Source organism: Coregonus clupeaformis, chromosome 1, assembly GCF_020615455.1.
Source record: "Coregonus clupeaformis isolate EN_2021a chromosome 1, ASM2061545v1, whole genome shotgun sequence".
Lineage (NCBI taxonomy): Eukaryota > Metazoa > Chordata > Actinopteri > Salmoniformes > Salmonidae > Coregonus > Coregonus clupeaformis.
The window spans coordinates 93,697,030-93,723,391 of NC_059192.1; the positions used below are offsets into that span (position 1 = coordinate 93,697,030).

Here is a 26,362-nt window from a genome sequence, read left to right on the forward strand (position 1 = left end):
TGAATCATAGCCCTTATGGAGTTTGGAGTTATATGTCTGATAAACTGCTCACACTACTACTAGTCCACAGATAAAGCATGTAGGAGACAATGATGTAAAAGCTTTGTTTTGACCAGATAGAGAGAGTTTAACTGCTCTCATTAATCGTTCTCATTTATGAATGTCCTGGTCTGTTTTAACATGGAGCGGTATTTGATCATTATAGCTAATAATCTAAGCAATAATCTATCTTGAGAGAGGGAGATGTACTTATAATGCTTGGTAATGTAATTGTAATGGGTTTGTAATGAAAGGAGTTTATGTTTATTAGTAGAGTTAAGGCCAGGCATGCCATAACCATGGGGTTTATATGAATCGTATCTGTACAGATTTGCTTTCCAAACTCACGTCTGGACCAAGAAACATGCCAGCCATTAACGTTTAAAAGGGGTTCTGGTACAAAATCACCACACACACAAAAACCTATCAATGTGCCCTTGAGAAAGGCCCTTAACCCTAATTGCTCCAGGGTTGCCGTTGATAATGGAAGACCCTGGCCGTGTCCCCACTCTCTGAGGGTGTCTACCAAATAGTTGGGATATGCAAAAAAACACATTTCCAACTCACACATGCGTATTAATACAAACTTGTACATTTATGAAATCTGACAAATACACGCACGCACACACACACACACACACACACACACACACACACACACACACACACACACACACACACACACACACACACACACACACACACACACACTATCTAGCCTACACTGTCACAAATCCAGTTGGAGTTGTTTTTGTTGATGGGCAGTAGGTCTGAATGCCTGTGGTGGAGGTTAGCTGCTCCAATGAGAGTCTTGAGTGGTAGAAAGGCCTGGACATGCAGACCATAAGGACTGAGCCAGACCAGACCAGAGAGAGAGACTGAACCAGACCAGAGAGACTGAATCAGACCAGAGAGACTGAACCAGACCAGAGAGACTGAACCAGACCAGAGAGACTGAACCAGACCAGAGAGACTGAACCAGACCAGAGAGACTGAACCAGACCAGAGAGACTGAACCTGACCAGAGAGACTGAACCAGACCAGAGAGACTGAACCAGACCAGAGAGACTGAACCAGACCAGAGAGACTGAACCAGACCAGAGAGACTGAATTAGACCAGAGAGACTGAACCAGACCAGAGAGACTGAACCAGACCGGAGAGACTGAACCAAACCAGAGAGACTGAACCTGACCAGAGAGACTGAATCAGACCAGAGAGACTGAACCAGACCAGAGAGACTGAACCAGACCGGAGAGACTGAACCAAACCAGAGAGACTGAACCTGACCAGAGAGACTGAATCAGACCAGAGAGACTGAACCAGACCAGAGAGACTGAATTAGACCAGAGAGACTGAACCAGACCAGAGAGACTGAACCAGAGCAGAGAGACTGAACCAGACCAGAGAGACTGAACCAAACCAGAGAGACTGAACCTGACCAGAGAGACTGAATCAGACCAGAGAGACTGAACCAGACCAGAGAGATTGAACCAGACCAGAGAGACTGAATCAGACCAGAGAGACTGAACCAGACCAGAGGCTGAACCATACCAGAGAGATTGAACCAGACCAGAGAGACTGAACCATACCAGAGAGACTGAACCAGACCAGAGAGAGAGACTGAACCAGACCAGAGCAGAGAGACTGAACCAGACCAGAGAGACTGAACCATACCAGAGAGGCTGAACCATACCAGAGACTGAACCAGACCAGAGAGACTGCACCAGACCAGAGAGACTGAACCAGACCAGAGAGACTGTACCAACCAGAGAGACTGAACCAGAACAGAGAGACTGAACCAACCAGAGAGACTGAACCAGAACAGAGAGACTGAACCAGACCAGAGAGACTGAACCAACCAGAGAGACTGAACCAGAACAGAGAGACTGAACCAGACCAGAGAGACAGAACCAGACCAGAGAGACTGAACCATACCAGATAGACTGAACCAGACCAGAGAGACTGAACCAGACCAGAGAGACTAAACCAGACCAGAGAGACTGAATCATACCAGAGAGACTGAACCAGACCAGAGAGGCTGAACCAGACCAGAGAGGCTGAACCAGACCAGAGAGACTGAACCAGGACAGAGAGACTGAACCAGAACAGAGAGACTGAACCAGACCAGAGAGACTGAACCAGACCAGAGAGACTGAACCAGACCAGAGAGACTGAACCAGACCATAGAGACTGAACCAGACCAGAGAGACTGAACCAGACCAGAGAGACGGAACCATACCAGATAGACTGAACCAGACCAGAGAGACGGAATCAGATAAAGAGAGAGAGAAGGAGAGAGAGAAGGAGAGGGAGAGAGAGAGAGGGAGAGCGAGAGGGTGAGAAAGAGAGAGATAGAGAGAGAGAGAGATAGAGAGCAGTTGAGTGCTAGGGTTATTTTCTGGTCCTGTAGCAGCAGAGCAGTATATCTTTCTCATTTCATCATTCATTTCATTCGAGGCCGATGTGAGCTGGCTTCAGTGTATCAAATCAAATCAAATCAAATCAAATTTTATTGGTCACATGCGCCGAATACAACAGGTGCAGACATTACAGTGAAATGCTTACTTACAGCCCTTAACCAACAGTGCATTTATTTTAAACAAAAAGTAAGAATAAAACAACAACAAAAAAGTGTTGAGAAAAAAGAGCAGAAGTAAAATAAAGTGACAGTAGGGAGGCTATATATACAGTAAAATAAAGTGACAGTAGGGAGGCTATATATACAGGGGGTACCGTTGCATAGTCAATGTGCGGGGCACCGCTAGTTGAGGTAGTTGAGGGCATATGTACATGTGGGTAGAGTTAAAGTGACTATGCATAAATACTTAACAGAGTAGCAGCAGCGTAAAAAGGATGGGGTGGGGGGGCAGTGCAAATAGTCCGGGTAGCCATGATTAGCTGTTCAGGAGTCTTATGGCTTGGGGGTAGAAGCTGTTGAGAAGTCTTTTGGACCTAGACTTGGCACTCCGGTACCGCTTGCGGCGGTAGCAGAGAGAACAGTCTATGACTAGGGTGGCTGGAGTCTTTGACAATTTTGAGGGCCTTCCTCTGACACCGCCTGGTATAGAGGTCCTGGATGGCAGGGAGCTTTGCCCCAGTGATGTACTGGGCCGTACGCACTACCCTCTGTAGTGCCTTGCGGTCAGAGGCCAAGCAGTTGCCATACCAGGCGGTGATGCAACCAGTCAGGATGCTCTCGATGGTGCAGCTGTAGAATTTTTTGAGGATCTGAGGACCCATGCCAACAACCTAGGAACAACCTATGATCAGCTATAACCAGCTATGAACAGCCATGAACAGGTAGGAACAACCTATGACCAGCTATAACCAGCTATGACCAGCTATAACCAGCTATGACCAGCTCTGACCAGCTACTGTATGACCAGCTATAACCAGCTATGAACAGGTAGGAACAGCTATGAACAGCTATGACCAGCTGTGACTAGCTATGACCACTTATGACTTGTATGCCTCTGAGCAGATGTCAATTACCCAGGACACACCGAACAGTCAACCAAACATCGACCTAACAACAACCACGCAGTAACACAAGACACATCAGTCGACCAAACACAAACAACCCGTAAACTTTTCATAAGTGAGTTTCATACTAACTCTCATCTCTCTCTCTCTGTAGATATTAATGAGTGTGAGATCGGGGCCCATAACTGTGACAGACATGCCTCATGCACCAACACGGCTGGCAGCTTCAAAGTGTAGCTGTGCTCCGGGATGGATTGGAGACGGGATCAAATGCACAGGTAGGAACAACCTATGATCAGCTATAACCAGCTATGAACAGCCATGAACAGGTAGGAACAACCTATGATCAGCTATAACCAGCTATGAACAGCCATGAACAGGTAGGAACAACCTATGACCAGCTATAACCAGCTATGACCAGCTATAACCAGCTATGACCAGCTCTGACCAGCTACTGTATGACCAGCTATAACCAGCTATGAACAGGTAGGAACAGCTATGAACAGCTATGACCAGCTGTGACTAGCTATGACCACTTATGACTTGTAGTAACCAATAACCACCAACTATGGTATAACTACTGTATCTGAAACATTTTTAAAACATCTACCAGTATACCAGTTATAAACCATTGTTGTTATAAACAACAATATTCAGTTATGTGTACCAGTTATAGATTTGCTATCAACCCAGCTACATGTAAAACTATCTATAGCAGTTATTAATCGGTTATCAAGCATCAATAATCAACCATCTGTGTGTGTTTCAGACCTGGATGAGTGTTCCAACGGGACCCACATGTGCAGCAACAACGCAGACTGTCTGAACACCATGGGATCCTACCGCTGCCACTGCAAAGACGGATTCTCTGGGGACGGCTTCTACTGCTCAGGTCACACGCTCACACGCTGACTCATGTTCAAATATTTGACTTGACTGTAGATCTCAGTACCTGCTTATTATTCTTAGTGAAGTGATTTGTAATGATGTGTTTATGTGTTCTGGTACAGACAGCGATGAATGTGCGGATAACGTGAACCTGTGTGAGAGCGGCAACTGTCTGAATGTTCCTGGAGGCTACCGCTGCGAGTGTGACATGGGCTTCATCCCAACCCCGGACGGAAAAGCCTGCGAGGGTAAGACACTTACTGAAACCCTGGCAACCCTGGGTGTATTTTTAGCGTTTGTAAATGTTTTATCATATTTCATAATATTATATTATACCTGTCTGTCTAACAGTTACATGCTGTTAGTAATGTACATATGATACACTGTAAAAGAAGGATGTTTTGGAATAGTCGATATGTTTATAGTTTATATATAGTTTACAGTTATGCTTTAATAAAGAGAAAGGAGAGGTTTCTATTGCCAATAAAACACAGGGCTGGAATGAGATACATGCCCAAACTGGTCTCATTATGTTTAACTTTAGACTTCAAAAACCAATATTTTAAAAATAAACTGCAGCACACTGGTATTCTGTCAGCATGAGTGTGTGTGTGTGTGTGTCCCTTAGTGTGTGTGTGTCCCTTAACCAAACCAAAGCATTCAAGAGAATTGGAATTGGAATTTTTGTATACTTCCTGAATTGACTGGAACATACACCAACCCTGGTGTGTGTGTGTGTACTGTATGTATGTGTGTGTCTTAGTGCGTGCGTTGTGTCGTGTCATGCATGTGTGCGTGCCTACATGCTTTGTGTCGTTCATGTCTGTGTGTGTGTTTGTGTGGTGTGTGTGTGTGTGTGTGTGTGTGTGTGTGTGTGTGTCCCTGTTCATCCTGGGTAGTTGTGCCCCAGAACTGTCAGTCATAGAGGTGAGAACTCTTCACTTCCTGTCTCTCTCTCGCTGATGCCCATTTTCCACCTCCGTCCCTCCATCCCATGATCCACTAATCCTTCACAGCTGGACTCCCTCTCTAACTGTTCTCTCTCTCTGTCTCCTTCTCTCTCTCCCTCCCTCCCACAGACATAGACGAGTGTACATTTGCCGATATCTGTGTGAATGGAAGGTGTCAGAACATTCCGGGGCTGTTCAGGTGTCAGTGTAGCATCGGCTATGAGCTGGACAGGAGTGGAGGCAACTGCACAGGTAAACCACACACACACACACACACACACACACACACACACACACACACACACCTGTTAACATAGGTACAGTGAGGGAAAAAAGTATTTGATCCCCTGCTGATTTTGTACGTTTGCCCACTGACAAAGAAATGATCAGTGTATAATTTTAATGGTAGGTTTATTTGAACAGTGAGAGACAGAATAACAACAAAAAAATCCAGAAAAACGCATGTCAAAAATGTTATAAATTGATTTGCATTTTAATGAGGGAAATAAGTATTTGACCCCCTCTCAATCAGAAAGATTTCTGGCTCCCAGGTGTCTTTTATACAGGTAACGAGCTGAGATTAGGAGCACACTCTTAAAGGGAGTGCTCCTAATCTCAGTTTGTTACCTGTATAAAAGACACCTGTCCACAGAAGCAATCAATCAATCAGTATGGCACTGACACCCACTCCCACTCCCTAATACCACACACATGCACACAAGCACACACACGCACACACACATCACATCACTAGGGTGCACACTGAGCCATTTGTGACTGTCTTAATGTTATTGCATGCTAATACTGTCTCTCTCTTTCTCTCTCTCTCCCCCCCTCCCCCTATCAGACATTAATGAGTGTGCTGACCCGACCACCTGTATCAGTGGGCTGTGTGTCAACACCCCAGGTAGCTACATCTGTAACTGTCCTCAAGACTTCGAACTCAACCCCACACGCGTGGGTTGCGTAGGTGAGACATCGCTCTGGGCTCACACACACACTTTCAGTATGGGTCATTCTGATGGGAGATGACTGAGTGTGTGTGTTCCTACCCAGACACTCGTTCTGGTGACTGCTATCTGGACGTGCGGATGCGGGGGGATGCGTCTGAGAGTTTGGTCTGTTCCAATGAGATCGGTGTGGCGGTGTCCAAAGCCTCCTGCTGCTGTTCTCTAGGGCAGGCCTGGGGAACACCCTGCGAAGCCTGCCCTCCTCTCAACTCCTGTGAGTCAGTCTAACCTATCACCCCATCTAACCCAACACTCACATCAGAATAACTTAGAATAAACCTTCTGTTGCATGAAAAGATCCCTGAATGTTTTGATGTAGTTAATACATATTTTGTCTTCCAGCGGAGTACAAGACGTTGTGTCCTGGAGGAGAGGGATTCAGACCTAACCCCATCACTGTCATACTGGAAGGTTAGTTCAACCCTAACCCCTGACCTCTAACCCCATCACTGTCATACTGGAAGGTTAGTTCAACCCTAACCCCTGACCTCTAACCCCATCACTGTCATACTGGAAGGTTAGTTCAACCCTAAACCCTGACCTCTAACCCCATCACTGTCATACTGGAAGGTTAGTTCAACCCTAACCCCTGACCTCTAACCCCATCACTGTCATACTGGAAGGTTAGTTCAACCCTAACCCCTGACCTCTAACGCCATCACTGTCATACTGGAAGGTTAGTTCAACCCTAACCCCCATAAAGACCTATGTAGCTCAGTTGGTAGAGCATGGCTGGAAGGGTTGGGGTTCGATCCCTAACGGGGGGCCTGACCTCTAACCCATAGAATACTGTACACTAACTGTAAGTCGCTCTGGATAAGAGCGTCTGCTAAATGACGTAAATGTAATGTTCTGTTTAATTGCGTGATTAACCCCTATCCCCATCACTACAACACTAGAAGGTTAGTTCAACCCTAACCCCCATAAAGATCCTATGTAGCTCAGTTGGTAGAGCATGGCGTTTGCAACGCCAGGGTTGTGGGTTCGATCCCCGGGGATCACATACACAAAAATTTATGCACGCATGACTGTAAGTCGCTCTGGATAAGAGCGTCTGCTAAATGACGTAAATGTAAATGTAATGTTCTGTTTAATTGCGTGATTTATCCCCATCACTACAACACTGGAAGGTTAGTTCAACCCTAACCCCAATAAAGATCCTATGTTCTGTTTAATTGCGTGATTAACCCCTATCCCCATCACTACAACACTGGAAGGTTAGTTCAACCTAACCCTGACCTCTAATCCCATCACTACAACACTGGAAGGTTAGTTCAACCTAACCCTGACCTCTAATCCCATCACTACAACACTGGAAGGTTAGTTCAACCAAACCCCTGACATTTACATTTACATTTACGTCATTTAGCAGACGCTCTTATCCAGAGCGACTTACAAATAGGTGCATTCACCTTATAGCCAGTGGGATAACCACTTTACAATGTTATTTTTTATTTATTTATTTATTTTGGGGGGGTAGAAGGATTACTTTATCCTATCCCAGGTATTCCTTAAAGAGGTGGGGTTTCAAATGTCTCCGGAAGGTGGTGAGTGACTCCGCTATCCTGGCGTCGTGAGGGAGCTTGTTCCACCATTGGGGTGCAATGGTGGAACAAGCTCCCTCACGACGCCAGGACAGCGGAGTCACTCACCACCTTCCGGAGAACCTAAACCTGACCTCTAACCCCATCACTACAACACTGGAAGGTTAGTTCAACCTAACCCCTGACCTCTAACCCCATCACTACAACACTGGAAGGTTAGTTCAACCTAACCCCTGCTACCCCATCACTACAACACTGGAAGGTTAGTTCAACCCTAACCCCTGACCTCTAACCCCATCACTACAACACTGGAAGGTTAGTTCAACCTAACCCCTGACCTCTAACCCCATCACTACAACACTGGAAGGTTAGTTCAACCTAACCCCTGACCTCTAACCCCATCACTACAACACTGGAAGGTTAGTTCAACCCTAACCCCTGACCTCTAACCCCATCACTACAACACTGGAAGGTTAGTTCAACCTAACCCCTATCTCTGTGTTCTCGTCTCCATTCAGACATCAATGAGTGCCAGGAGCTGCCAGGCCTGTGTCAAGGAGGACACTGCATCAACACCTTCGGTAGCTTCCAGTGTGAATGTCCCAAAGGCTTCCAACTCAACGAGGAGAACAGAGTCTGTGAAGGTACGGACACACACACATACTCATGGCCCTCATAAACACACACACGTGCAAACGCTCGCACACCCGAACGCACACACACATACACTACTCACACACTATCGTCATACACACGCAGGCAGCACGCACACACACACACACACACACACACACACACACACACACACACACACAAAGACATGTAGCTGGACAGGAAATTGAGTCCAGACAGCGAGGAGTGTTTTTGGAAGACAGGAGGTGAAAAGAGAGAAAAGAGAAGAATAGAGAGTAATGAATGACCAGACCCTGTCCTGTAGGTCTGCTGTGGCTGATTGTCTCATAGCTCTGGTTCCTCTCTGTCTCTGTCTCTCTGTCTCTCTCTCTCTCTCTCTCTCTCTCTCTCTCTCTCTCTCTCTCTCTCTCTCTCTCTCTCTCTCTCTCTCTCTCTCTCTCTCTCTCTTTCCCTCTTTCCCTCTCTCTCTCTCCTAACAACACAACTCATCATAACTCTCTGGTTCCTCTCTCTCTCTCTCTCTCTCTCTCTCTCTCTCTCTCTCTCTCTCTCTCTCTCTCTCTCTCTCTCTCTCTCCTAACAACACAACTCATCATAACTCTCTGCTTCCTCTCTGTCTCTCCTAACAACACAACTCATCATAACTCTCTGGTTCCTCTCTGTCTCTCCTAACAACACAACTCATCATAACTCTCTGGTTCCTCTCTCTCTCCTAACAACACAACTCATCATAAGTTAGTTCTCAGGATACAAATGACATCATCTGTCCATAATGTTCTAACTGCAGGACAATAACAGAGTTCTGATGTCAGTGTGTCTGTAACTGTGACCAGAGGAAGGCTGTTCTTGCCCCTCTGATGTGGTCACATCTATCCTGAGGGAGGAACACTCCGTCTACTAAACACAGACCTGAGCAAGAGAGAAAGAGAGAGAGGGGAGAGAGGGGGAGAGAAAGAAAGAGACTGAGAAATAGAGACAGATCGAGAGAGAGGAGGTAGAAAGAGAGATAGAGAGCGAGTGAGCGTAAAGGGAGAGAGAGAGACTGAGAGAGAGAAAGAGAGAGAAACAGAGAGTGACTGAGAGAGAGAGAGAGAGAGAGAGAGAGAGAGAGAGAGAGAGAGAGAGAGAGAGAGAGAGAGAGAATGGGAAGACAAAGAGAGATAGGAAAAAAGCCTAATAGCTGTTTAATTGCAGAGTGTTTGTAGTCCAGACCAGGGGAACAAAGCGGTGATGTCTGTCTGTCTGTCTTCATATCAGCCGGTTCTCTGTACACTCTCTCCTCTCTGCCAAGCAGGCTACATGGTTCTAGTACAGTGGTGCAGTAGACAGTCTGTAGGCTACTAATGACCTGACAGAACCTAAAACAACTTTGTCATATCAATAGCTGTACAAGATTCCCAGCCAGCTCTCACTCACAGCCCTCTAACTCCCAGAGAAGGCCACCAATCCATACCTCAGCTCTCACTCACAGCCCTCTAACTCCCAGAGAAGGCCACTAACCTCTACCTCAGCTCTCACTCACAGCCCTCTAACTCCCAGAGAAGGCCACCAACCTCTACCTCAGCTCTCACTCACAGCCCTCTAACTCCCAGAGAAGGCCACCAATCCATACCTCAGCTCTCACTCACAGCCCTCTAACTCCCAGAGAAGGCCACTAACCTCTACCTCAGCTCTCACTCACAGCCCTCTAACTCCCAGAGAAGGCCAGCAACCCCTACCTCAGCTCTCACTCGCAGCCCTCTAACTCCCAGAGAAGGCCACCAACCCCTACCTCAGCTCTCACTCACAGCCCTCTAACTCCCAGAGAAGGCCACTAACCCCTACCTCAGCTCTCACTCACAGCCCTCTAACTCCCAGAGAAGGCCACTAACCTCTACCTCAGCTCTCACTCACAGCCCTCTAACTCCCAGAGAAGGCCACCAACCCCTACCTCAGCTCTCACTCACAGCCCTCTAACTCCCAGAGAAGGCCACCAACCCCTACCTCAGCTCTCACTCACAGCCCTCTAACTCCCAGAGAAGGCCACCAACCCCCTACCTCAGCTCTCACTCACAGCCCTCTAACTCCCAGAGAAGGCCACTAACCTCTACCTCAGCTCTCACTCACAGCCCTCTAACTCCCAGAGAAGGCCACTAACCTCTACCTCAGCTCTCACTCACAGCCCTCTAACTCCCAGAGAAGGCCACCAATCCATACCTCAGCTCTCACTCACAGCCCTCTAACTCCCAGAGAAGGCCACCAACCCCTACCTCAGCTCTCACTCACAGCCCTCTAACTCCCAGAGAAGGCCACTAACCTCTACCTCAGCTCTCACTCACAGCCCTCTAACTCCCAGAGAAGGCCACTAACCTCTACCTCAGCTCTCACTCACAGCCCTCTAACTCCCAGAGAAGGCCACTAACCTCTACCTCAGCTCTCACTCACAGCCCTCTAACTCCCAGAGAAGGCCACCAACCCCTACCTCAGCTCTCACTCACAGCCCTCTAACTCCCAGAGAAGGCCACCAACCCCTACCTCAGCTCTCACTCACAGCCCTCTAACTCCCAGAGAAGGCCACCAACCCCTACCTCAGCTCTCACTCACAGCCCTCTAACTCCCAGAGAAGGCCACTAACCTCTACCTCAGCTCTCACTCACAGCCCTCTAACTCCCAGAGAAGGCCACCAACCTCTACCTCAGCTCTCACTCACAGCCCTCTAACTCCCAGAGAAGGCCACTAACCTCTACCTCGCCTTAAAGAACACCATATAGCTGTGTTTAACATGACTGTTTCCTCTCTCTTTCTGTCTCTCTCTCTGTGTAGATGTTAATGAGTGTGAGCGTCCAGGTATCTGTGGACCAGGCCAGTGTTACAACACCATAGGAAACTACACCTGTATCTGCCCTGTGGACTACATGCAGGTCAATGGAGGAAACAACTGTATGGGTAGGTACAGTACAATACACTGTACTACTCTCTCTTAAACAATAATGTATTTAACTACATACAGAGTGTGTGGTCTGAATACTGTTGTTTTCTGACTACAATAGAAACAGCTAGAATCATTTGTAGTTATTTTATTTACTGGATGTAACCTTTATCTATACAGGCAGGTAAATTCAGAACAGATTGGTTTTACAATGCCGACGTGTTATGTGTTACATCCATCCTCTACAACATTATGTCATCACAACACCATGTCTGATGAAGGTCTCTGACCAAAACGTCACAGTATGTTTTTAACTATGGATCTAGAATAAACTATATTTTTTATAATGGAGAGAGTGTCGCACCTCACCTTCTACAACACCGTGTGACTAATGGTTGTTTGTCCCTTCCCACCCGTAGACATGAGGAAGAGTTTCTGCTACAGGAACTTCTACTCTGACAACGGGACGTGTGACGGAGAGTTGACCTTCAACATGACCAAGAAGATGTGCTGCTGCTCCTACAACATCGGACGGGCCTGGAACAGACCCTGTGAACAGTGTCCTGTACCCAGCACCAGTGAGTACACAAACACAGAGACATATGTTCACTACACGCAGAATGCACTGAGCACACACACACACACACTCAAATCTGCCATCTGTCTGTCCCTAGATGAGTTTGCCATTCTGTGTGGAAGTGAGAGACCAGGATACTACATTGATATCTACACAGGACAGGTCATCGGTAAGTTACACCACTACCAGTGGAAGGACACTATTGTAATCAAATCCAGTATACAGCTTCACAGGACTAATAAAAACATTTAAAAAAGTTATTCTGTGTATCTGTTTGTGTTTGTGTGTGTGTGTTTGTGTGTGTGTGTGTTTGTGTGTGTCTGCCTGCGTACATGTGTGTGTTCCAGACATCGATGAGTGCAGGGAAATCCCAGGTGTGTGTGAGAACGGCGTGTGTATCAACATGATTGGCAGCTTCAGGTGTGAGTGTCCAATGGGCTTCCTGTACAATGACAAGCTGCTTATCTGTGAAGGTAAGGCCCGCCCCCTTGGCTTCATGCTGTGTGCTCATAGAACTGCTACTCTTTATAGTCTTTGGCTGGGATTCAATCTGAGGCGCATTCACAGTAAACACTGGGCATGTTGGCTCAAGCGTAAATTACCTTTAAAAGAGTGGATTGAATGGCAGCCTTATATCTTTTTGTATTTCTTTGACTGCATGGTGTTGCTGTATAAAACCCTCTGAGATCATGTCACCTTTTCATGGACCTCCAAGCCGGATTGGGTTTTAGACAGTTGCACATGTATGACAGATCTTAGGGTCTATTTGCTTTAGTGAAATATCTATGAGTAAATCATAAATTGTTGTATTTTCTCTCTCTCTCTCTCTCTCTCTCTCTCTCTCTCTCTCTCTCTCTCTCTCTCTCTCTCTCTCTCTCTCTCTCTCTCTCTCTCTCTCTCTCTCTCTCTCTCTCTCTCTCTCTCTCTCTCTCTCTCTCCCTCTCCCCTTCCCTCTCCCTCCCTCTTAGACATTGATGAGTGTCAGAATGGGCCAGTGTGCCAGCAGAATGCAGGCTGTCTCAACATGCCTGGTAGTTACCGCTGTGAATGTAAACCTGGATACCGCTTCACCCCCACTGGACAGTGTCTGGGTAAGGATGGAGGAGGGAGGAGGGAGGGGTGAGGATGTGTGATGAGAAGACAATGCCTGGTTAAGACTTCAATCACTAAAATATGGAGTAGGAAAGGTAAGGGTAGGGGAGGACAGGGGAGGATGGGTGAGGGTGGATGAGAGGACAGTGTCTGGGTGAGGGTGGATGAGAGGACAGTGTCTGGGTGAGGGTGGATGAGAGGACAGTGTCTGGGTGAGGGTGGATGAGAGGACAGTGTCTGGGTGAGGATGGGGGAGAGGATAGTGTCTGGGTAAGGATGGGGGAGAGGATAGTGTCTGGGTAAGGATGGGGGAGAGGATAGTGTCTGGGTAAGGATGGGGGGAGAGGATCGTGTCTGAGTAAGGATGGGGGAAAGAATAGTGTCTGGGTAAGGATGGGGGAGAGGATAGTGTCTGGGTAAGGATGGGGGAGAGGATAGTGTCTGGGTAAGGATGGGGGAGAGGATCGTGTCTGAGTAAGGATGGGGGAAAGAATAGTGTCTGGGTAAGGATGGGGGAGAGAATAGTGTCTGGGTAAGGATGGGGGAGAATGGGTGAGGATGGGTGAGGATGGGGGAGGATGGGGAGGATGGGTGAGGATGGATGAGGATGGGAGAGGATGGGGGAGGATGGGGGAGGATGGGTAAGGATGGGGGAGGATGGGGGAGAATGGGGAGGATGGGTGAGGATGGGGGAGGATGGGGGGAGAATGGGGAGGATGGGTGAGGATGGGTGAGGATGGGTGAGGATGGGAGAGGATGGGAGAGGATGGGAGAGGATGGGGGAGGATGGGGGAGGATGGGGGAGGATGGGGTGAGTGTCAGGGAGGAGAAGAAAGGGAGAAGAAAAATGAATGTTTACTAAATAGATCCCATATTCCTGGTGTCAGTCTGTTTCTGTCGTTGCCATGCCAAATACAATGATTTTGTCATACCAAACATTTTTGTTCGATGACATGACAAAGACAAAGGAGTTCTAGTCTAAATCACAAACAGACTGGCACCATAGAGACAGACAGACAGACCAACAGACGGAGAGGCAGCAGGAGACCAGGGAGGGTGTAGAGGCAGCAGGAGACCAGGGAGGGGGTAGAGGCAGCAGGAGACTAGGGAGGGGGTAGAGGCAGCAGGAAAACAGGGAGGGGGTAGAGGCAGCAGGAGACCAGGGAGGGGGTAGAGGCAGCAGGACACCAGGGAGGGGTTAGAGGCAGCAGGAGACCAGGGAGGGGGTAGAGGCAGCAGGAGACCAGGGAGGGGGTAGAGGCAGCAGGAGACCAGGGAGGGGGTAGAGGCAGCAGGACTCCAGGGAGGGGGTAGAGGCAGCAGGAGACCAGTGAGGGGGGTAGAGGCAGCAGGAGACCAGGGAGGGGGTAGAGTCAGCAGGAAACCAGGGAGGGGGTAGAGGCAGCAGGAGACCAGGGAGGGGGGTAGAGGCAGCAGGAGACCAGGGAGGGGGTAGAGGCAGCAGGAGACCAGGGAGGGGGTAGAGGCAGCAGGAAACCAGGGAGGGGGTAGAGGCAGCAGGAGACCAGGGAGGGGGTAGAGGCAGCAGGAGACCAGGGAGGGGGTAGAGGCAGCAGGAGACCAGGGAGGGGGTAGAGGCAGCAGGAGACCAGGGAGGCGGTAGAGGCAGCAGGAGACCAGGGAGGGGGTAGAGGGATAGAAGAATAGAAGACTGTGTAGAGGAATGTGTTAGACATGCTGTCCTGGTTAGTCGTTAGTTAGTGAGAGTGAAATGAGAGTGTGAGTATGTGAGGCATGTGTCAGGGACCAGGGGGCTGTGCTGCATATCTTACCCCTCCTAGAGGAGCTCCCTGCAAAACACCCTAGATTATGATGAGAGCAAAGCCTAGAAAGCAGCACACACCCCTCAGAGTAGCTATGTGAGAAAGGAATGTACACCGGCCTGTAATATGGACCAATCCTTTTCAATAGCAGCATCCTGTTGTTCTTCCTGCTTTTATGTGTATAGAAACACAATGGAGGTGTAGACCACAGTTACTACAGTAACAGAGTGTACACTGTAGACCACAGTAACTACAGTAACAGAGTGTACACTGTAGACCACAGTAACTACAGTAACAGAGTGTACACTGTAGACCACAGTAACTACAGTAACAGAGTGTACACTGTAGACCACAGTAACTACAGTAACAGAGTGTACACTGTAGACCACAGTTACTACAGTAACAGAGTGTACACTGTAGACCACAGTAACTACAGTAACAGAGTGTACACTGTAGACCACAGTTACTACAGTAACAGAGTGTACACTGTAGACCACAGTAACTACAGTAACAGAGTGTACACTGTAGACCACAGTAACTACAGTAACAGAGTGTACACTGTAGACCACAGTTACTACAGTAACAGAGTGTACACTGTAGACCACAGTAACTACAGTAACAGAGTGTACACTGTAGACCACAGTAACTACAGCCATATAGTGTACACTGTAGACCACAGTAACTACAGTAACAGAGTGTACACTGTAGACCACAGTAACTACAGTAACAGAGTGTACACTGTAGACCACAGTAACTACAGTAACAGAGTGTACACTGTAGACATTTACATTTACGTCATTTAGCAGACGCTCTTATCCAGAGCGACTTACAAATTGGTGCATTCACCTTATAGCCAGTGGGATAACCACTTTACAATATATATATATATTTTTTTATTTGGGGTGGGGTAAGGGGGGGTAGAAGGATTACTTTATCCTATCCCAGGTATTCCTTAAAGAGGTGGGGTTTCAAGTGTCTCCGGAAGGTGGTGAGTGACTCCGCTGTCCTGGCGTCGTGAGGGAGCTTGTTCCACCATTGGGGTGCCAGAGCAGCGAACAGTTTTGACTGGGCTGAGCGGGAACTGTGCTTCCGCAGAGGTAGGGGGGCCAGCAGGCCAGAGGTGGATGAACGCAATGCCCTCGTTTGGGTGTAGGGACTGATCAGAGACTGAAGGTACGGAGGTGCCGTTCCCCTCACAGCTCCGTAGGCAAGCACCATGGTCTTGTAGCAGATACAAGCTTCAACTGGAAGCCAGTAGATTGTGCGGAGGAGTGGGGTGACGTGAGAGAACTTGGGAAGGTTGAACACCAGACGGGCTGCGACATTCTGGATGAGTTGTAGGGTTTTAATGGCACAGGAAGGGAGCCCAGCCAACAGCGAGTTGCAGTAATCCAGACGGGAGATGACAAGTGCCTGGATTAGGACCTGTGCCGCTTCCTGTGTAAGGCAGGGTCGTACTCTCCGAATGTTGTAGAGCATGAACCTACAGGATCGGGTCACCGCCTTGATGTTAGCGGAGAACGACAGGGTGTTGTCCAGGGTCACGCAAAGGCTCTTCGCACTCTGGGAGGAGGACACAACAGAGTTGTCAACCGTGATGGCGAGATCATGGAACGGGCAGTCCTTCCCCGGGAGGAAGAGCAGCTCCGTCTTGCCGAGGTTCAGCTTGAGGTGGTGATCCGTCATCCACACTTATATGTCTGCCAGACATGCAGAGATGCGATTCGCCACCTGGTTATCAGAAGGAGGAAAGGAGAAGATTAGTTGTGTGTCGTCTGCGTAGCAATGATAGGAGAGGCCATGTGAGGATATGACAGAGCCAAGTGACTTGGTGTATAGCGAGAATAGGAGAGGGCCTAGAACTGAGCCCTGGGGGACACCAGTGGTGAGAGCACGTGGTGCGGAGACAGATTCTCGACACGCCACTTGGTAGGAGCGACCGGTCAGGTAGGACGCAATCCAAGAGTGAGCCGCGCCGGAGATGCCCAACTCGGAGAGGGTGGAGAGGAGGATCTGATGGTTCACAGTATCAAAGGCAGCAGACAGGTCTAGAAGGACAAGAGCAGAGGAGAGAGAGTTAGCATTAGCAGTGCGGAGAGCCTCCGTGACACAGAGAAGAGCAGTCTCAGTTGAAACCTGACTGGGTTGGATCCTTTACGTAGACTACAGTAACTACAGTAACAGTGTACACTGTAGACCACAGTAACTACAGTAACAGTGTACACTGTAGACCACAGTAACTACAGTAACAGTGTACACTGTAGACCACAGTAACTACAGTAACAGAGTGTACACTATAGACCACAGTAACTACAGTAACATAGTGTACACTGTAGACCACAGTAACTACAGTAACAGAGTGTACACTGTAGACCACAGTAACTACAGTAACAGAGTGTACACTGTAGACCACAGTAACTACAGTAACATAGTGTACACTGTAGACCACAGTAACTACAGTAACAGAGTGTACACTGTAGACCACAGTAACTACAGTAACAGAGTGTACACTGTAGACCACAGTAACTACAGTAACAGTGTACACTGTAGACCACAGTAACTACAGTAACAGAGTGTACACTGTAGACCACAGTAACTACAGTAACAGAGTGTACACTGTAGACCACAGTAACTACAGTAACAGAGTGTACACTGTAGACCACAGTAACTACAGTAACAGAGTGTACACTGTAGACCACAGTAACTACAGTAACAGAGTGTACACTGTAGACCACAGTAACTACAGTAACAGAGTGTACACTGTAGACCACAGTAACTACAGTAACAGAGTGTACAATGTAGACCACAGTAACTACAGTAACAGAGTGTACACTGTAGACCACAGTAACTACAGTAACAGAGTGTACACTGTAGACCACAGTAACTACAGTAACAGAGTGTACACTGTTGACCACAGTTACTACAGTAACATAGTGTACACTGTAGACCACAGTAACTACAGTAACAGAGTGTACACTGTAGACCACAGTAACTACAGTAACAGAGTGTACACTGTAGACCACAGTAACTACAGTAACAGAGTGTACACTGTAGACCACAGTAACTACAGTAACATAGTGTACACTGTAGACCACAGTAACTACAGTAACAGAGTGTACACTGTAGACCACAGTAACTACAGTAACATAGTGTACACTGAAGACCACAGTAACTACAGTAACAGAGTGTACACTGTAGACCACAGTTACTACAGTAACAGAGTGTACACTGTAGACCACAGTTACATTGAGTGGCCTTAATGATCCCCTGTCCTTAACTGACCCTGTCCCAGTCTCACTGTGGGGGTTAGTCCTGTAGTCTGCCAATGCTGCAGTGAAATACAGTTACTGCTGCGTTGCAGTGTGTGTGTGTGTGTGTGTGTGTGTGTGTGTGTGTGTGTGTGTGTGTGTGTGTGTGTGTGTGTGTGCGTTCCACATCTCCTGACCCTCTCTTTTTTTCTCTCTCTCTCTCTACAGATCGTAATGAGTGTGTGGAGAACCCAGGAGTGTGTAGTCCAGGCCAGTGTATTGATACGTTGGGAAGCTATCGCTGTATCTGCCCCAATGGTTTCAAGGCTACATCAGACCTGGCCATGTGTATCGGTGAGTACAACAACAACAACAACAACCACCAATCTTCCATCAGTGATATTAGTGAATAGTGCTGTAGTTATTTTTCATGGTCCATCGAGCTGAATCAACCTATCACAAGGGCTCTTTTTCACATATGATCTCACTCCTCTCTCCAAAGCAACATGCAGTTCAATAATAACTAATTGACCTCCACTAGTGGATAGTTTGATGTAGTAATTATTGTAATAAGTACTCCGTCTAGTAGTCAAGGTAGTCACTGGACCTGGTGAGAGAGTGGTTGCCAGTAGGTTGTGATAATGTTGTAGTGATGTTGTAATGATGTTCTCGTCTTGTTGTAGATGTGGATGAGTGTGAGAGACAGCCGTGTGGGAACGGCACCTGTAAGAACACAGTGGGATCCTATAACTGCCTGTGTTACCCTGGCTTTCAGCTCTCACACAACAATGACTGCATAGGTAGGTAGGTGTGTGTGTGTGTTGACTACCTTTGTTTTGAACCCAGGTCTTCTGCACGCCACAGGACTGTGTTAGCCCACTGAGCTAAAGCCTAGGCATTGTTTGTAATGTGTGTGTTACATTTTGTATCTTTCCGCCTGTGTTACCAGATACTGATGAGTGTTCGAGCCAAAGAGGGCTGTGTAGAAACGGGAACTGTATTAACACCCTGGGCTCCTTCGTGTGTGTGTGTCGCGACGGCTACGAACTCAGCGCCGACGGAAGAATTTGTGTTGGTGAGGAGCTGTCACATTATCTCTCTCCTTATCTCCATCTCTCTCCTCCCTTCTGATCACTCCATACATCCTGTCATTACTCTCTCCCCTCACACTCCTCTCACACCTTTTTCATCCCTTTCTCTCTCCTCTTATCTGTTTTCTCAACCGTCTCATTTTCCTTTACGTTATCTTAATTCTTTCATCACTCTCTCACTCCTCTTCTCAGTCTCTCTCTCCTCTCATAGCAACATTATATGTAGTATTTCAACTTTGTTTCATTTCTAAAGAGTTTGAGTGTGTGTAATGTGGTGTGTGTTCTGTCTCCCAGACATCAATGAGTGTGCAGTGAACCCTGGGACTTGTGGTCCAGGCACCTGTCAGAATCTGGACGGCTCCTACAGGTGTATCTGCCCACTTGGCTACTACATACAGGACGAGACCTGTGAAGGTAACATACATAGGGTTGTAAAGCTACCGGTAATTCACCAAAGTTAACAAAAACTCTATGGCAATCTATCGTAACTCTGGTAATTTATACTTGAATAACTTTAGAAAAAATGTATTCATATATAGTATTAATTTTTTATATCTGTGTCCATATTGTCCATGCATTTCTAGTAGATAGACCATATGGTTCAAGAGAAAATAGCCTAATTCATGAAAAAAGCATCTAATCAACAATGGCAGTTACCTCTGCAACTCGTCCAACTATTGACGCCAAAACATTGAGAACAGATACATATTGGCATAGTAAAATAAAGAAACGTGTGTCAAAAAAATGAAAATGTCATGTTAAACACTAATGGTGTTCACTAAGTTGATGGTTTATATTTAGTATAATGTTTTACAGCTTTGTCATTCTATTTTTTCTTTTTAAATCATCTTATTTAATTATTTCATATATTTTACATGTGATAAGGCCACACAGAGGGCCAGAGATAATTACAGACACCTGAAGTACCCAAAAGGGCCACTAGATGTATTGTGATAGATTACATAACATCCTTGAAAGATGGACAAATTCTGGTAGTTTATTGGTAAACTTTGAAAGTTTCCAGTAATATACCCTCCCTTTGCAACCCTAAACATACACACACACACACACACACACACACACACACACACACACACACACACACACACACACACACGAGAGAGAGAGAGACGAGCCAACACGAGCCACTCTATATGTTTATAAAGTGAGAGTGATGAAGAGATACAGTCATGTACAGAGCTCTTTCTATTCCACTCCATGCTCTGTAGTTCCTAGAAGTCACTGGTATTGTGTTTAGTTAGTAACAGGACCAGTTGGTAAGAGGAGTGTGCTGTAGAGGCCATTTTAGACTAATGGTCTCAGTAGAAACATACATTAGACTAGAGCTCAACTCACTATTCTGATTGATTATTACAGTTATTGATCTGTGTGTTCTATCTCCATGTTCTAGATGTTGATGAGTGTTCTATCTCTGTGTTCTAGATGTTGATGAGTGTTCTATCTCTGTGTTCTAGATATTGATCAGTGTTCTATCTCTGTGTTCTAGATATTGATGAGTGTTCTATCTCTGTGTTCTAGATATTGATGAGTGTTCTATCTCTGTGTTCTAGATATTGATGAGTGTTCTATCTCTGTGTTCTAGATATTGATGAGTGTTCTATCTCTGTGTTCTAGATATTGATGAGTGTTATATCTCTGTGTTCTAGAAATTGATGAGTGCTGTCTCTCTGTGTTCTAGATATTGATGAGTGTTCTCAGACCCCAGACATCTGTCTGTTTGGGACCTGCTCCAACACTGAAGGCAGCTTCACCTGTGTGTGTCCTGCCGGCTTTCAGCTGTCCTCCTCAGGACGCAGATGCGTGGGTGAGTTGTGTGTGTATGTGTTTGTGTTGGTTGGGGCTGAGTTTACTTCTGAACTCAAAACCATTGTCCTAAAATAACAAACTGACAGGTAAAACATACAGAAACACACCCAGTCCATAAGGGCTTAAAGGAATAGTTCACCCAAATTACAAAATGACATTAGTTTCCTTACCCTGTAAGCAGTCAATGGACAAGGTATGACAGCAATCCATGCTTTGGTTGAGTTTCCCTGGCACTTTTCCCAAACGCTAATGTTTTAGCATTTGTGGCACAAATCCCATTGAAGTCATGGTAACAATATTAGCATTTTTCGCGCATCATGTCCAATGATGCGCAAGGACTAGGGGAGGATTAGAGGAGTACAATAGAGTAATAGATTGTTCTCAGACATCTCTCCAACAACACACTCATTTATCTACTTCTCAATTCCACTGGAACCAAAATACTTATTTTCACAGTCCCTCATTCCCTCTGTCTTTCTCTCTGTCTCTCTTTCTCTCTCAGACACACACACACACACACACACACACACACACACACACACACACACACACACACACACACACACACACACACACACACACACACACACACACAGCTGTGAGCAGGGCAAGGGGATCAGGGCACATAAATCTCTCTGTTTCAGAAAAGCTGACAAATCAGTTTCATGGAGAAATGTAAGGAGACACTCCTTGACATGTCTTTCCTAGTGCCAGGTGTGTGTGTGTTTGATCTATGGGTCTGACCCAGGTGTGTGTGTGTGTGTGTGTGTGTGTGTGAGTGATATATGGGGTTCAGATAGCTTTTTTGTGTAGAGTTTGCGGCAGGCCAGTACTGGTGATGGCAGGTAGCCTAGCGGTTAAGAGTGTTGGGCCAGCAACCAAAAGGTTGTTGGTTTGAATCCTGAACCGACTAGGTGAAAAATCTGTCAATGTGCCCTTGCGCAAGAAACTTAACCCTAATTGCTCCTGTAAGTCGCTCTGCATAAGAGCGTCTGCTAAATGACTAAAATGTAAACTAACAGTACAGAGCAGGGAGAGGCACCATGTGTTTCTAGTTACAGACAGAGGCTGAGGCCCAACAGACTGATCTATACAACCAGAGAGACTGGCAGCTGCTTGGCACTGACTATCACTAGGCACCGTATAACATCTCTCTATTTTCTCTCCTCCCACTCCTTCTTTCTTTCTTTCTTTCTTTCTTTCTTTCTTTCTTTCTTTCTTTCTTTCTTTCTTTCTTTCTTTCTTTCTTTCTTTCTTTCTTTCTTTCTTTCTTTCACTCTCTCTCTTTCTCTCTCTCGCTCGCTCTCTTTCTCTCTCTCTCTCTCCCCCTCTCCTCCCACTATTTTTCTCTCTTTCTCCCCTCTCCCTCCCTCTCTCTCCCTCCCCCTCCTTCTCCATTCCCCCCTCTAGATGTCCGTGTGAACTACTGTTATACTAAGTTTGAGAGTCGTCGCTGCATGGCCCCTAAGCCTCTGAACACCACTAAAGCGGACTGTTGCTGTAGTGCCATGCCTGGTCAGGGCTGGGGAGACCCCTGTGAGATCTGCCCCGGCAAGAATGAGGGTAGGTACACACACTACTAGGTCCTCAAAAGCCTAAGCCACTATATTACTGACTCACTTAATATAAATCAATCAATGCATAAATTATGAATTTATTCAATCATTATACTATGGCTATTGGTATTGTCTGCAGGTGACCAGAGCCAGGTTTGTTTATGTTTACATTGTGTGTGTTTGTGTTCCAGAGGCGTTTATGTCTCTCTGCCATGCGGTTGGACAGGTGTTTGGCCCTGATGACCAGCCCATAGGTACGTTGACCTTATATGGGCAATACGTCCTGTCATCACTCTATGTGTCTTGTAACTAGTGTGCAGCTATGTTGGCCAGGTCTCTTCTGAGAAATAACACTAAATCTGGTCAAGATGTGGTTGAGATGGTTTGCTGATTGTGTGTGTGTGTGTGTGTGTGTGTGTGTGTGTGTGTGTGTGTGATATTCCAGACATTGATGAGTGCACCACCAACCCCAACATCTGCAATAACGGTCAGTGTATCAACACGGACGGGTCGTTCCGATGTGAGTGTCCATTTGGCTTCCGACTCGACACCTCAGGGATCAACTGTGAAGGTAGGTGTTAACCTTATACACAAATACACACACACACACGCATACAGACACACACACACATTACACTACCAGGAATGGAGTAATTGTGAAACATATTGTATTTGTGTTCTATAGATACTAATGAGTGTGACCTGGGGAACCCATGTGGAAACGGAACGTGCACTAACGTGATTGGAGCGTTTGAGTGTGCATGTGATGAAGGCTTCGAACCCGGACCCATGATGTCTTGTGAAGGTATGCTCATTCTGACACACTTTCTAGCATACTAGGAAGAACCCTATGTAGCATACTAGCACACTATATTATACATTTCTGTTCCGTCCCCACAACCTGACCGTTCTCTTATCTTCTCCCTCACTCCCCACCTCCCCCTCTCTCTCTCCCTCTCTCTTTCACTCCCCACCTTCCCCCTCTCTCTCTCCCTCTCTCTTTCACTCCCCACCTCCCCCCTCTCTCTCCCTCTCTATTTCACTCTCTACCCCACTCTCTCTCTCTCTCTCTCTCTCTCGTCTCCAGATGTGAACGAGTGTTCACAGAATCCTTTGCTGTGTGCGTTCCGCTGCGTGAACGTGATTGGTTCCTATGAGTGTAAATGTCCGACGGGCTACGTGCTGCGAGAGGACAAGAGAATGTGCAAAGGTAAGGCTACTGTAGGGACTGGAATCTGCTGTAGATGTCTTACTATAGGGCCTGTAGGGACTGGAATCTGCTGTAGATGTCTTACTATAGGACCTGTAGGGACTGGAATCTGCTGTATATGTCTTACTATAGGGCCTGTAGGGACTGGAATCTGCTATATATATCTTACTATAGGGCCTGTAGGGACTGGAATCTGCTGTATATGTCTTACTATAGGGCCTGTAGGGACTGGAATCTGCTGTAGATGTCTTACTATAGGGCCTGTAGGGACTGGAATCTGCTGTAGATGTCTTACTATAGTGCCTGTAGGGACTAGAATCTGCTATAGATATCTTACTATAGGCCTGTAGGTATGGCAGGGACTGGAATCTGCTATAGATAATTAATGGACTGTAGGGACTGTAGGTACAGCAGGGACTATAGAGAATGTAGAGAAACATTCTACATTCCAAAGTCTATCATCAGTACAGTACAGCTAAACCAGAAATGTCCAGCTTTTAGGATTCAGAGGTGACAGTTACTTCTAATCCCCGGTGACGTCACTGTATGAGGCTTTAGCTATCTACCATCTTACATAAGGCTTGGAGTCTCCACCTCACCCTTGCTTCAACTCTATCTATCTCAATAAGACTTTATAAACACTCTGGTGGGAGAGGGAGAGAGCATTACAAGGGTTTTATTGGGGGAGGAGATGGGACTAGTGTTGAGTCAGAGACAGACAGGAGACAGGAGGAAGATGTCAGTGTCTGGACTATAGGCTGGTATTTACATTACTATTCTAAACAGACCTCTATATATACTCTGGGGAAGGCTGGATACACACATCCTCTGTTACCCAGGAAAGCACTTTGTCACACACATACACACATGCACACACGCACACACACACAAGCTTGGACACGCACACGTGCACAAATTCACACAAGCTCACACACACAGACACACACAAACACACACATTATTGTACACACGCTCACGGTGTGTTCTCTCCTCTCTCCTGCAGACCAGAATGAGTGTGAGGATGGGCTGGATGACTGTGAGAGCAGAGGGATGCGCTGTAAGAACCTCATCGGAACCTACATGTGTATCTGTAACCCTGGTTACACACGCGCCCCTAACGGAGAGGGCTGTATAGGTAAGACACACACACACACAATTCTGGTTTTATCAACAATTCATGGCTATTCTATGTTATGGGGTTATTAAATCCACATATACACCAAACTTGCCAAGACACCAAAGATGAGTATAATCCCATACAATGTACACACACACAGAATATTCCAGATATAGTAGCATAAAAATAAGGATCCATATTTCATGAGGACGATTATTGGTCCAACTAATGCAATAAACTGACATTAACGTAATCTTACAATAGCTGATATATTGTTATGCAGACTACACTGCAAATCTGTTCTGTATTTAATCATTGTATCTTCATCGTTTGTGTGTTTGAATGCGTGGGTGCGCGCGCGCATGTGTAGATCTGAATGAGTGCTCTGCTAAGCCAGGTATCTGTGAGAACGGTCGTTGTGAGAACACGGTTGGAAGCTATCGCTGCAGGTGTGACCAAGGCTTCAGCGCCAACCCTACACAGACTGAATGTATAGGTAAATACACCCCTCTCTCTACATCTCTCTCTCTCTCTCTCTCTCTCTCTCTCTCTCTCTCTCTCTCTCTCTCTCCCCCCCCCCCTTCTCTCTCTCTCAATAAAGCATTCAAAAAAAATAACAGTCTCTCTCTCTCTCTCACTCACTCACTCTCTCCGTCCCCCACCCCCCTCTCCCCCTCTCATCTAGATAACCGCCAGGGCCTGTGTTTCACGGAGGTGTTGACTACATTGTGCCAGATGCAGTCCAGTAGCAGGAACAGTGTGACTAAGTCTGAGTGTTGCTGTGATGGAGGACGAGGCTGGGGCTCTAACTGTGAGCTGTGTCCTCTACCTGGGACCACACAGTACAAAAAGATGTGTCCACTGGGGCCCGGATACACAACAGACGGCAAAGGTAGAAATATACACTCATATCTATACACAACCCTACACCGTGGATGGTACACAATCACTAGTCCACTGAGCTAAAGCCGAGGCAATGGCTCTGTGACCTCACATTGTCTTCAGGTCTCACCAAACCACCTCCACTGTATGAAGGGTTGGGATCTACCTGGGGACTACTCTATCATGCAAATGCAGATGAATGTGTGTTTATTATGATAATGTTGTAGTTGACAAGACTTTCTCTCTCTCTCTCTCCCTCAGACATAGATGAGTGTCGTGTGATGGGGAACCTGTGTGTGAACGGACAGTGTGTCAACAGCCTGGGCTCCTACAGCTGTGTGTGTAAAACTGGATACACCACAGATATCACTGGCACCCTGTGTGTGGGTAAGACAACAACACTACCACTATCTAAGGTTGAGTCCCAAATGGCACTCTATTTCCTATTTAGTGCACTACTTTTGACCAGGGCTCTCTTCTACCAAGTATAATGTGTCTCTCTCCTTCTCCTCGCTCTCTAGC

The 26,362-nt window shown here is 46.8% G+C and overlaps 1 protein-coding gene across 1 annotated transcript in view; it reads left to right on the top strand.

Moving 5' to 3' along the window:
- The window catches only part of fbn1 (fibrillin 1), a gene marked incomplete at its 3' end in the record, with an annotated part of 92,367 nt that extends 66,140 nt beyond the window's left edge, over positions 1–26,227 (top strand). The window contains 28 exon segments of the mRNA XM_045223546.1: positions 3,678–3,751; positions 3,753–3,801; positions 4,293–4,415; positions 4,534–4,659; positions 5,491–5,613; positions 6,209–6,331; positions 6,418–6,585; positions 6,714–6,782; positions 8,434–8,559; positions 11,351–11,473; positions 11,876–12,034; positions 12,131–12,202; positions 12,381–12,506; positions 13,002–13,124; positions 18,386–18,511; positions 18,841–18,957; positions 19,107–19,232; positions 19,543–19,662; positions 20,948–21,073; positions 22,486–22,638; positions 22,823–22,885; positions 23,077–23,202; positions 23,317–23,436; positions 23,719–23,841; positions 24,845–24,976; positions 25,329–25,454; positions 25,644–25,850; positions 26,102–26,227. Coding sequence (XP_045079481.1) covers positions 3,678–3,751; positions 3,753–3,801; positions 4,293–4,415; positions 4,534–4,659; positions 5,491–5,613; positions 6,209–6,331; positions 6,418–6,585; positions 6,714–6,782; positions 8,434–8,559; positions 11,351–11,473; positions 11,876–12,034; positions 12,131–12,202; positions 12,381–12,506; positions 13,002–13,124; positions 18,386–18,511; positions 18,841–18,957; positions 19,107–19,232; positions 19,543–19,662; positions 20,948–21,073; positions 22,486–22,638; positions 22,823–22,885; positions 23,077–23,202; positions 23,317–23,436; positions 23,719–23,841; positions 24,845–24,976; positions 25,329–25,454; positions 25,644–25,850; positions 26,102–26,227 — 3,375 coding nt within the window.
- Between the last annotated feature and the right edge of the window lie 135 nt (positions 26,228–26,362).